The 13,388-nt window shown below is 40.5% G+C and overlaps 2 protein-coding genes across 6 annotated transcripts in view; both read right to left on the reverse strand.

Moving 5' to 3' along the window:
* OIT3 (oncoprotein induced transcript 3) overlaps nucleotides 1-3,701 on the reverse strand; it is a 34,293-nt gene extending 30,592 nt beyond the window's left edge. For both annotated transcript variants that reach the window (XM_005565541.5, XM_045400082.3), the window contains exon 1: nucleotides 3,595-3,701. In XM_005565541.5, the coding sequence (XP_005565598.3) occupies nucleotides 3,595-3,655 (61 nt within the window). In that variant the 5' untranslated portion in view covers nucleotides 3,656-3,701. The remainder of the gene's footprint in view (nucleotides 1-3,594) is intronic.
* A 6,102-nt stretch (nucleotides 3,702-9,803) lies between these two features.
* MCU (mitochondrial calcium uniporter) overlaps nucleotides 9,804-13,388 on the reverse strand; it is a 209,027-nt gene continuing 205,442 nt past the window's right edge. For all 4 annotated transcript variants that reach the window (XM_005565546.3, XM_074001851.1, XM_045400085.2 and 1 more), the window contains 2 exons: nucleotides 13,089-13,205; nucleotides 9,804-11,739 (listed from right to left, as the gene is read on the reverse strand). In XM_005565546.3, coding sequence (XP_005565603.1) covers nucleotides 11,662-11,739; nucleotides 13,089-13,205 — 195 coding nt within the window. In that variant the 3' untranslated portion in view covers nucleotides 9,804-11,661. The remainder of the gene's footprint in view (nucleotides 11,740-13,088; nucleotides 13,206-13,388) is intronic.

The following is a 13,388-nucleotide window of genomic DNA, read 5'->3' on the forward strand; positions in this document are numbered from 1 at the left end:
TATTATCCTAGCTGTCATATAGCCAAGTTTCTCAGGCATATATGTTTAGTGCATAAATTACCATATCTCAACCAAAACATTTTATCATATGTCATGAAGACATTGAAAAACAACATTTTGACTGGGTGCGGTGGCTCACGCCTGTAATCCCAGCACTTTGGGAGGGTGAGGTGGGTGGATTACCTGAGGTCAGGAGTTCGAGACCAGCCTGGTCAACATGGTGAAACCCCATCTCTACTAAAAATACAGAAATTAGCTAGGTGTGGTAGCGTGTGCCTGTAATCCCAACTTCTTGGGAGGCTGAGGCAGGAGAATCGCTTGAACTCAGGAGGCAGAGGTTTCAGTGAGCCAAGACCATGCCACTGCATTCCAGCCTGGGCAACATGAGTAAAACTTTGTCTCATAAATAAACAAACAAATAAATAAATAAATAGAAAAACAACATTTCAATGACTGAAGACACCAATATCTCCAATATTCTCATTGCTCCCCTTAGCTCCAGGGAAACTAATTAATGAATCAACATAGGTAAATGGTCCTTATGAAGAATCTATGAAACCAAGAAATTCTAGAAAGGAACATTGGCCAGAGAGTACTATATTATTCTTCTTAATGCACATGAGGTTGACTTACGTAACTGATCTCGTAGGCAGGGAATTCACATTAGGGCCAATATATTTCGTGGGCAGGGAATTCAGTATTCGCAAATACTGCACAACGATTAAATATGAATCGGCCATGATCACCAAATCTAACTTGTCCAGAAAATACTTTAGATGTTTCCAATCTACATATCCATATTTCAAAGTTAAGTTTACTCTCTAAACTTCAGTCACACGTAGAGAAAAGTATAGCCCACTGCTAATGGCCTCCAAGAAAATATGACAATTTAAGGTAAGAAAGAAGTGGGATATTGCATTTTCTGGAAATAACACGCAGGGATGCAAATGGCAGAAACAACCCTCTTTCTTTAAAATGCCCCTTATGTATCTCAGCTGAGCCCTAGACCAGAATCCTTTGAGGGGAAGAAAGATCCTCAGATTCTCTCTCTCCTCAAAGGGGACAAATTTCCTCCTTTGCTCTCCCAGCTGTGGCTTTTTCTTACAAACAAGTTTCCAGAGCAGTTTCACAGGTGATTATAGAGTCATGGAAATATTTGGTTCCTCTCCCTGGCTCTAATTTTATAAGAGATGGCTAGATACTCAACTTTTAATGGCTTCTACAGAAACTCCTAAACCTCTCTCAGTAACTATTTCCTTATTTATAAAGTTTTCCTTCAAGTAAAATGTCATTTCTTGGCTGTCTGCTAAAAGTTCACTTGCTCCCCTGCTGTAGGGGAGATAGGGTATGAGGAGGAGAAATTTATCTGCCACCTTCTGTAACTAACTAAATAATACATACGTATTTTTAAAAGTTAACCATCCAATACTTTCTGACGTTAAATGTACCCATCCCACTCTACATCCTTTTAAGGCAGCAATCCAATCTAATAATCTGGCTGCTGGTTTTATATCCTGTTTTCAATCTCAGTGTGAAGCCCAGAATCTGGTATTGCACACATTCATCCTAAACTGCTGATCTATACATCTAATTGGGAGGGCTTCAAAAAGAACAGCCCTGTGGGTTCCTTCCTGGCCTGCCAGAAGCTCCTCAATGGTTTGCTAAGATGCCCACTTGCCAGCCACTCCTCTGGCGTCTTCCACCAGGACCATGTAGGGCCAAGGGCAGAGAACCGATGTCTGTGTCCCCACCCTTTCGCCCCAGTGTTGAGTCCTCCAACCCTCCAGGTCCTATCCAACAGACAGCCTCCCCTGAATCACAGCCCACTTTCGACCCTGCGCCTGAGCTTGGTTGGGAAGCACCCCTTCTTTCCTGCTCCCTCCTCTTCCATCCTCCTCCCTCATCACCCCACTTTGCTTCCCCCTTTCTCATCCCTTCTTTTCCCTCTTCTCTCACTTCCAGGGCAAACACCAGCTCCAGTCCTCAAAGTTCCCCCTTTATCACGCCTCTGGCATTGAGCCATATATCATCCTTGAGGAGTTGGGGGTTGGAGGAAAAGATCTGGGAAGGGCAAGGGTATATGGAAAGAATGGGGAATACAGGAGGTACTAGAGGCAGAATAGGTAAGGAGAAGGGTGGGAAGAAAGGGGAGTGGAGATTTTTCAGGAGGACAACTTTCTGAGAGAACCTTGGGTTAGTTATTGGCAGCAGATATGGGGTGATTAATGACAGGTAGCTCAAGCATATTTTTTGGAACAGTTTTGGATTTACAGCATAATTGAGATGATAGGACAAAGAGATCCCACATGCCCTACACCCAGTTTCCCTTGTTATGGCGTGTTACCTTTAGCCATACACTTACCATACATTAGCATGGTAACTTTGTCGCGTTAATGAGCCACTATTGATACCTTCTTATTAACTCAAGTCCACACTTATGCAGACTTCCTTAGTTTCCACCTATATCTTTCTGTTCCAGGATCCCACATTACATTTAGGTATCAGGTCTCCTGAGGGTCTCAAACCGCCATTTTTTAAAATGAATTTTTATTTTTTATTTTTTTGAGACGGAGTCTCCCTCTGTTGCCCAGGCTGAAGTGCAGTGGTTCGATCTCAGCCCACTGCAACCTCCACATCCTGAGTTCAAGTGGTTCTCCCGCCTCAGCCTCCCAAGTAGTTGGAATTACAGGCATGCGACACCATGCCCATCTAATTTTGTGTGTGTCTGTATTTTTAGTAGAGATGGGGTTTCACCACATTGGCCAGGCTGGCCTCGAACTCCTGACCTCAGGTGATCTGCCCACTTTGGCCTCCCAAAGTGCTGGGATTACAGGTGTGAGCCACCGTGCCTGGCCACAAGCTTTTGTTTAATGTGTATCCTTTAAGGTGCTAGAGCAACCATGAAGAAATAGACCAGGGTCAATTAAATACTGAACTACTCAAAAGTGTCAAGAAGGATGGTTCTCTCCATCTCACCCCCACCCTCTCTTCCAGTTAGTACTGATATTCTACTAGAAAAAGAGGCAAGAGAGAAATCTGTTAGTAACTGGAATTGAAACTTTTCTTTGTCTGATTGGCCAGTTTTGCACCAAGTCTGAGGAGGGAGACAATTTAAGATTCACTCGATCTGTGCAAAAAGTATATTCTGATATAAAGACTGGTAAGTTTGGTTTATCCAGATCTGTGCCCCTCATGGCAACAGAGCTTTCAGTCCCTTGCCTTCATTAAAGAAAAACTCTATGCTCAACTTTAAATTTTTTTTTTTTTTTTTTTTTTTTTTGCTCTTCAAGTTGGAACTATAAAAGTGCCTAGAACACAAAGAAGACAGAATTATTTTTACACAAACTCCAGGAACTCTTTAGCTAGTGAAAGCTGTGGGATATGGCAGATCCATGGAAATTTTGGATGTCCAGGCGAGAGGCTAAATGGAACATGTAACAGAAATTCTCTGGAAATCTATTTTCAGGGACTTTTCTTACAAGATTCTAGAGCTAGCATTTAAGGTACTGGAATCTAGTTCTTAATCATCTGTACATTATAGCAAATTGCCACAACAAAAAGTGCATTGTGCCAAGTTCTTGACGTGAGACTCACCCACGGGTGACACGGAGGTGCCTGTGATGAAGAGGCAGGTGAGAAGCAGGAACGGAGGCATCCTTCTGGACCAACTGCCAGAAACACTGGAAAATCCTCTTAATACTGGTGTTCTTTTGTCCCCTTCTCTTTCAAGCACTTTTTTTTTCTTTTTTTTTTTTTTTAAGGCCTCTAGGCTCTCACGAGAAAGACTTTATCAGCACTGGCAGGGGCTTTATCAGAGGAAGAGGATGAGGATGAGTGGGACAAGGTGTCCACAGCTCTGGCCTTGGCCCCAGAGAGAAGCACTGCTTTACACTGTCAACACGGTTCCTTTATTGATAGTTTTCTTTAGGAAAACAAAACAAAACCAAACCATAATCCCTCATCCTCCTATTGTTTTCTCTCAAGAATTCCCTGCAACGGAACCTCCAGTATCTTATCCAGAAGGGAATTCTAAATGAGGGACATCCCCTCACATCAAATTCTTGCTTTGTGACTTATAGGAATTGATTTCACAATGTTGCAGCCATAGCATTGCACACTAAACAAGAATGGATGAAGCCAAATCACTGAACCTGTCTTGGTCAGATAGTCAAGGAGCTTACAATAGCACACAAAACAAAGTAGTAAGGACAGGTATGGGACAAGGACAGTATTCTCTTGAAATGAGCTCCTAAGTTTGTTTTATTACGGTCTTTGACATCAAAACTTCTAAAAGAAACAAGATTTAAATTGTGTTTTTACCAATTCAAGCAGCAATACCTCATGTTTTTATTGTCTTTACTCCCAAAATTAAAAAATGGTTTTATGTTATTTATTTCACTAATTCTCACATTAAGATGGGGTAGGAGCTTAAAATTAGAAACTACTCATTAAATTAACACTCTGGAAAATTAAATGTCAAAATTTACTGAAGTTTCACATTTAGACAAAGGAGAGAAAATGTGCTTCATAGCACATTTTTTGAGACAGAGTCTTGCTCTGTCGCTCAGGCTGGAGTGCAGTGGCCTGATCTCGGCTCACTGCAAGCTCCACCTCCCAGCTTCACGCCATTCTCCTGCCTCAGCCTCCTGAGTAGCTGGGACTACAGGCACCCACCACCATGCCCAGCTAACTTTTTTGTATTTTTAGTAGAGACGGGGTTTCACCATGTTAGCCAGGATGGTCTCAATCTCCTGACCTCGTGATCCACCTGCCTTGGCCCCCCAAAGTGCTGCGATTAGAGGTGTAAGCCACCGAGCCCGCCCAATCACTGGTTTTTGCCAGTGACAAAAGTACAAATGGTCTCCAGAAGCACAGGGTTTATGGTCAAGCAAGGGGTTTCCATTGATCTAAAATTTTAGTTAGCTACTTTATTACTAACATCAGTGGGACACAGGCAATTTGACCATTAACTTATTAAGCTGTGGTTTGATGGCAGCAATGGATGACCCTGCTGTCTCATTGCAGGATAGTGTTGCTAAGTATTAGTGCTTTAAACAAAAAAACCAAACCCCCACAACTTCCTGTGCCTAGGAAGCCATCTGAGGGCTTCATATGTGTTGCAGAGAAACAGAGGACGTGTGCATGAGATAAACCCAGACTTGTTGCGAGGATTGATTGCTGGAGTCAAGGACTTTCACCAGATAGCTTTTGGTTCTGTAAACAAGAATTCCCAGGATGGTAAGTTTTTTTCCACCTTATTTCTATTTTTTCCTTTTTAGTTGACCTGCCCTTTCATTTTTTACTGTTTATGATGAAACATTTCAAATATATATACAAAAGTATAAAGAACGATAATGAACACCCAGCTATAATAATTACTAACATTTTGTCAATCTCATTTCATTTACATACCAGTATGCATTTCTAACACATGGTCTTTTTTTTTACATAATCATGATGCTTTTATTACAACTATGAAAATTAGTAATAATTCCTTAACTCATACCCAAACCATATTTAAATTGCTCCAATAGTTCCAAATATTCCTTTTAATCCTGGATCGAGTCAGGATTCAAACAAGATTTATATATTACACTTTGGTTGTCACTTAAATTTATTTTTATTGGCTGGGTGCAGTGGCTCATGCCTGTAATCCCAGCACTTTGGGAGGCCAAGGCGGGTGGATCACCTGAGGTCAGGAGTTCGAGACCAGCCCTGCCAATATGGAGAAACCCCATCTCTACTAAAAATGCAAGACTAGCTGAGTGTGATGGTGCACATCTATAATCCCAGCTACTTGGGAGGCTGAGACAGGAAAATCACTTGAACCTGGGAGGCGGAGGTTGCAGTGAGCTGTGATTGTACCATTGAACTCCAGCCTGGGCAACAGAGGGAGACTCCGTTTCAAAAATATATATATTTATATTAATATATATAAAAATATATATATATTAAATCCATAATGGTCTTCCCCTCTTTCTTCCATTTGTTGACGAAACCCCACCATTTGTCCTACAGAATGTTCCAAGTTTTGGGTTTGGTGAATTGCTTCTTTGTGGTGTCTTGTCTCCTCCCCCATATTTAATGTTGATGCTTGGTCATATGTTATAATTTTTCTTAATTATGTGCCATTAGAATTTAAAAACAAAAATACTCTGGTGACACTGAGAGAATTTAATGTACAGAAGGCAATGCTAGAAATAGACCAGTTAGGAAGTGAATAAATCAGTCTACGATCTGCATCTGAGCTAGAGTAACAATTTGAGAGCTACCAACATATAAATGGTAATTGAAATAGGGGAGGGGGGTGAGATCACACCCATGGAAAATGGGGTCCAAGATGGAACCTTGGGGAAGCCTGATATCAAAGATATGGACAGAGGAATACAACGCTGTAAAGGAGACCAAGAAGTAATCACAGATTTATGAAAGGAAATGCAAGGGTGGAGTCACAGGAGCCGAAATTCAAAGAGGAGGGGTTGCTCAGTGTATGATGCATTTATAAAATATAAACATTTATCAAATAAGTATTCTTTTGAGACAGGGTCTCACTCTGTCGCCCAGGGTGGAGTGCAATGGCGCGATCTCAGCTCACTGCATTCTCTGCCTTCGGGGTTCAAGTGATTCTCCTGCCTCAGCCACCCGAGTAGCTGGGACTACAGGTGTGCACCACCACGCCCGGCTAATTTTTGTATTTTTAGTAGAGATGGGGTTTTGCCATGTTGCCCAGGCTGGTCTTGAACTCCTGAACTCAAGCTATCCACCCACCTTGGTCTCCCAAAGTGCTGGGATTACAGGCAAAGTAGATAATCTTATATTCAGTAGGATTCATTAAAAATGACCTATACATTTATCCTAAGGAAATATCACAAGTGCACCATGGGAAACAAGGAGTTTGGACTTACTTGGAAGAGCAACAAAGGTTGGCAGTGATGAAACTGAATTAAAACTCTGAAGTGTTTCGGTGAAACTGAGCTCTAAAATCTAAGAAGTCCTATTTTTCTGTGAAATCTTTCCAGATAGATTTTAAAAGTCAACCTATTTGTATTTGTGTTTGAAAGCGTCTACCACATGCTTACCGCTGCACCCTGACGAGCAAGATACCACATTAGCGTTAACATGACCCCTGGTTACATCTTTTCTACTCACCAGTCACCATGCTCAGCAGTCCTCCAGTCACTTCATCTGGTACTTGACTACAGGACGCTCTGAGGAGTTGTGACATAGACGCCATCTCTGTGCCTTCGTTCCTTTCTCTTTAAAGCAATGGTTAGGCTAGATCAAGGGTTCTCATCAGAATCACCAGGAGGGTTTGTTGAACACTTGGATCCACTCCTAGTTTCTGATGCAAGAGGGACTGGAAAACTTGCATTTCTAACAACTCCAGGAGATGACATGCTGCTGTTCTGGGGACCATGTTCTGAGAACCCTTTTACTTTTTCCACCTCTAAAGTCTATGCTCCCTCAGCGAAACTGCATTACTTACACTCAGTAATAGATTTGATGCTATCATTATTTGCCTCTAATCCACTATGCTTTTAAAATTTCCATTGTGGTAAAATATACATAAAATCTATCATTTTAACCACTTAAGTGTACAGTTCAGTGGCATTAGGTACATTCACATTGTTGGGCAACCATCACCACCACCCGCCTCCAGACCTTTGTCATCTTCCCAAACTGAAACTCTGTATGCATTAAACAATAACTTCCCATTCTCCCCTCCCTTATCCCTGGCAGCCACTATTTTACTTTGTATTTCTATGAATTTGACTACTCATATAAGTGGAATCATACAGTAATTGTCCTTTTGTGACTAGCTCGATTCATTTAGCATGTGTCTTCAAGGCTCATCCTCATTACAGCATGTGACCAAATTCCATTCTTGTATGGCTGAATAATAATCAGCTGTGTGTACACACCATATTTTGTTGATCCATTCATTTGTTGGCGGACACTCGGATTGCTCCTACCTTTTGGCTATTGTGAATGCTGCTGCTGTGAACATGTGTGTACACGTCTGTTTGTCCCTACTTTCAATTCTTTTGGACATATGCCCAGAAATGGAATTGCTGGATCATATGGTAATTGTTCCACTTTCTGAGGAGCCACCATACTGTTTTCCATGGGAGACAAACCATTTTACATTCCCACCAGCAGTGCCAAGGGTTCCAATTTCTCTGCTTCCTCACCACCGTTTTATTTTCTGCTTTTTCTGATAATAGCCATTCTAATGGGTGTGACGTGGTATTTCACGGTAGTTTTACCTTTCCTTAATTATTAGTGATGTTGAGCATCTTTTCGTGTTTATTGGCCATTTGTATATCTTTTTGGAGAACTGTTCAACTCCTTTGATCATTTTTAAATCAGGTTTCCTTTGTTGTTAGGTTCACTATACTTTAAGCTTGTCCTACCCATGGTTCGCAGGCCGCATGCAGCCCAACACAAATTTGTAAACTTTCTTAAAACATTGAGGTTTTTTTGCGTTTTGTTTTAGCTCATCAGTTATCATTAGTGTTGGTGTACTTTATGTGTGGCCCAAGACAATTCTTCTTCTAGTATGGCTCAGGGAAGCCAAAAGATTGGACACTCCTGCTTTAAACTTTAAATTGTAAGCTCCTTAAAGGCAGGAATCATGTTTTTATTTTCCTTAAAAAACCTAACCAAAACAAAAACAACCCTGCAAAGCTTAACAGAATGTGTGCAGTATGTAGATACTATTTATTGAATGCAAAAAATGACTTAATATTTTCAACCTTGTAAGAATTGAAGAAGAAAGAAACACAAAAAGTGGCTCCATAGTCAAAGACAGGTTTATTTTGGAGAATATTCTGGCTGATTTCGATCAGGAGCATTCTCTTACAGACTATGGGTACTTCAGGGTTTAGTGAGGGAGAGCCTATCGCAGGCTCGGAGTATTTCTGGGTGGAGGAGAATTTTATTGCAGGGTTGGAATGTCTGTTCAGAGGAGAGGTTATCTCGGGGCTGGGATGTTTCTGGTCAGAGGGGGCTTTATCTCAGGGTTGGAATGTTTCTGGTCTAAGGTGTCATTTGTGGTTTATGGTCATGCTGACATTAGCCATTAAGCTGATGATTTTGGGCTGGATTTAGGCGGTTTTTAATCAAAGGGAACTTAAAATGGCGGTGCTTGTCCAAGATGGCGATGCTCCTGCTCTGTCAAACCTTAAATTCTTACACCTTACATGTGGGTGAGGGTTGTCTGTGTTAGGCTGCTGTAAGCTGCCAGAAGGCAGGACCACAGCTACAGAGGCTGTTTGAACAGCACCTCATACTGCACTACAGCAACCAGATATTTAATACAAGTTTTTAAATATGCTTGTGGTGACCTTGGCAGCATGTAATATTTCCTGTTTGGCTACAACTGTAAATTTGATACAAACTCTGAAAATAATGAATACTTAATTTTGGTGCATCTTTGAACAATTAATTCTTGAGTCCAGGAGCCCACACTGGGCAATCCAGGTGATCCGATACCATGGACATTTTTCCTGTCAATCAGGAGATGAGGATTCAGGCTCACTGAGACTGCTGCTGCTGACTTTATTTATGGTTGTAGAGGTCACTCAACCTCTTGGTGACTCTGGCAAATTAGGAAAATACTGACTATCTTAGGTTCAGGAAGAATTAGTGAAACGCCTGTTTTTGAAATATGGGCTTAAGGAAGAGAGCTTAATTTGATAATGGTATTTTTATAAAAATGAATTTTAGAAGTAAAAACTTACTACCTAGAATCACAGGAAATGTAGTTTTTCTGGTTTTGTTTTAAATAATGAGATGTATCATTCAAAAATTGAGTATTTATTGTTCCAGAGGTACATTGCTTTTTATACATATTTCATAAATGATACAGGATTTTACACATGTTCAATAGTTTGCTATTTGTTTAAAGAACTTTTCTCCATGTCCTCCCTCCCTTGCCTCCCACACACCCCGAAAAGATTTGCTCATTGCACTGTGCTGTTTCTTCTTAAAAACCCTATGCACAAACAGGATAAATGGTTTAAAAATAATTCACACAACTTAACAAAAATAAATGAGGGAAGGAGCTGATGACTGGGGGTGGTGGAGGGAGAAGGAAGTGGGCGGAGGGTCAGGAAGTGGAGACATGCATCCTTTCATTCCATCATGCCAATGAAAGGGGTGGTGGCAGGAGTAGCAGCAGCAGCAATCCTGGCTGGCCTTCAACCTTTGCAAGGCACCTGGAGTCTGGATTTGTCATTTAAAGTTTTTCTTTTCATACACAATGATCCCAAAGGAGGAAGAAAAAGAGAAACTCCTTGCCACAATGAGGAAGGATGAATCACGTGAAAGAAAAGGCCAATCAGTGGTGTGGCAGCCCCCATCATCCTTTCCATCCTGCCCCTACAGCAGTTAAAAACAGGATATTAGACACAGATTCCTTTGACTCTTCAAGCGCAGATGTCATCTGGAAATATGGTAGAAAATGTTTTGACAAAGTATAAGATTAATTCTCTTTCTCTCAAGATAAGAAAAAATAGGGTGAAGAGAGTGGGCTGAAGGAAGCCCTAGAAATGTATTTCTATATAAAGATAAATTGCACCCTTTGAGATTCACACACTTGATTTACAACAACTGAAGTTGTGGAGGTGGGAGGGCTCACAAACAGTGTGGAATTGTGTGTCCTTCGAGATGAACAAAGCCTCCAGACAAGGCAGTGCCATCTGGCTGGCCTGGAATGCTGTCACACAAGCAGATTAGCAATAAACTTATTCTGGTTGAAATGGCTACAGAGCCATGATTTTTAGCCAATTTGTAAACCTTACATCTTCCTGATTTGGTAGTACAGCTGAATGCCCCCCTTCCCTCTGATTTGTGTTGTGGAGGGAGAGGGGATTATCCATAGATAAGTATATAAAGGAGGGCAATTTTTCCTCCTATGAAAGACTAACTAATAAAAAAACAAAACAAAACAAAACCAACAACCTCATGCAGTGTTGCCAATGATTTTTAGACACTGATCCAGAGCACTGGGATATATAGACATTTAAGAAGGTATTAAGAGATAATCTAAAGTGTCAATTATTAAACAGTTTTAAGTTGGTTCCAATTATCAAATGGAAAAAATGAGTGTAGCTAAGAGGTACAGGTAGGTGGTCAGTAAAGGGATGCAGGAAGGAGAGATTCCTGGTAACTCTGCAGAGACTGGGTCCAATTTAAAATAAATGCTAATGATATTTTAGCATATCATGAGAATTTGCTTTTCTGGTAGATTTATTTACTCCTATGTCAAAAATAGGGACAGTTAAATTAAAAACAAATGGAGCAGAGTGGGGTGCTGGTGTGTTACTGTTTTGCTGACTCTGCAAAGATGCAAGAAACAAACACCTCCAGCATCATTTTCTCTTTATGAATCTCTCTACTATATAACTGCATCATTTTCATCCAGAAACTGAGATACTTGGTTAAGACAATATTCACTAAGCCCTTTGAGCTTATAGTCCACAATGCCTGATCCTCAGGTTTTAACATTCCCTTCTTCCCTCAGATCCTTTCTGTTTTTGTTTTATAATTAAAGGTAAAAACGCTCTATCCCCCATCGCTCCCAGCTTCCACCTGCAAGGCTTTAATTAAAAAGGCAAACAGGTGTTCCTTCGCCGGGATTCAGAGGCTCTTTGCAGATCAGTCTTTTTCACCAATTTGTCGGAGAGGCAGATGTACTTGTAATGGGTCTCTCAGTCTCTTAAGGTCCATTTCTGCCTAAAATAGAAACAAAAGGTGAGAAAAACTGGCTAGCGAAGCTTTCAATGAAATTACTCTCTACCGAGAAAAGGAAACTGTTCTCCATTACTATGAGTCAGAGATCATCTCAATAACTCTCAAAATAAGAGTGCCTTGAAAAACAAAGCATTTTAACTCACGACACAGGACAACAAAGGGTGAATACAAAATGGAAACCTTCCTTGGCAGTTTCAGCCCTCAACAAAGCCTCCAGAAAAAGCAGTGCTATCAACAGGGTAGGACTCAGAGGCTAAGAATGTAAAGAGCATCTGAGACATGCATCTTGATGGTGTTTCTCCAGTGAGAAGCCCTTTCACAAGGGCTAAGAGCCAGGACTTCATGCTACTCAAGATTTTATTTATCCAGTATCTGTTTAAGTTTTTACTTAGCCAATTAATTTTAAAACAGCGTGTGGAGTCAACTGTAGTACTTTCAAAACTCACACATGCTTGGACTTCACCCCAGAGGAGTTGGACTAACGAGCAAGCCTAGGGTGAGACTGAAGCATCTGTACTTTTAACAGATCCAGGGATGATTCTGATGTATTCCCTCCAGTTTAGAACCACCGTACATAGTAAAGGAAGACAGAACTCCACTTAGGCCAAAGCAGGAAGATGGATTAAGCCTATTCAAAGCACAACCCCATCATCAAGAAGAGACAGGAAAGGCAGAGAAGGGCAACTAAACATAAAGAGGATGGAAAAGCTTCTAGAGATTGCTGAAAAATCTCTTAAGTCACAAAGACTACAGAGAAAAAGAATAAGGGTTTATTCACCAAAATCAAAGATAACAGAGAGAGGAAGGCACATCCAGAAATTTGAAAGAGGTAGCTTTTATGAAAAATAAAATATATCAATCTTTTCCAAGTATCTTCTAGTTTAATAACCTCTAACCTGTCCCTGGCAAAGATTTCTAGCAGTCTTTCCCTCTTACCTGGGTTTTACTTTTCCCCACTGCTACCACACATTTATGTGAAAAATCTTAGATCAATTATTATAGAAATAATCAAAAAGCAGAGGGAAAAGTAGAAACAGACAACTACAAAGAAATAAAATGAAAAAAAAAAAAAAGTAAAAGTAGGTCTAAAAATGTCAATGTGCTGGTGTTAACAGGATGGAGCGGACACACCATCTTCTCACTTGCTTTTTATAAAACTTTCTAGTGAAATGTCCATGCCTAAAATAGTTACTGTAATCAACTGACGAGTAATTTATACAGGAAGAAGGTTGGAACATTCTTTCAGTTTACTCATTTGAAGAACTGTGGCTGTGGATAATAATAATAACCATGCAAGATGGGGCTGGGATTTATTTTAATTTTTGTAATACCTGAGCAATTGCATCCTTGAGTTGATTGTATTTCTCTAGGTCAAAACGTGACTTTTTGGCTCCTTTATGGAAAAATAATAAGTATTGTCTGTCTCTGGCTTCTGGATAAACATACTCCTAAAAAAATGAAGAAATGGAATTATCAGTCCTTGGCATACTATCTTCACAAAATAGTCACTAACTGCTGCTTAGATTCAATACATATATACACATGTATGCTGACATGTGCTGTGTTAAGTATTTAATTACTACCTGAACATTTCTACTGTGAAACATACAGAGCAGTACACACAAAATGTA

The sequence above is a fragment of the Macaca fascicularis genome, chromosome 9 (genome assembly GCF_037993035.2).
Source record: "Macaca fascicularis isolate 582-1 chromosome 9, T2T-MFA8v1.1".
NCBI lineage: Eukaryota > Metazoa > Chordata > Mammalia > Primates > Cercopithecidae > Macaca > Macaca fascicularis.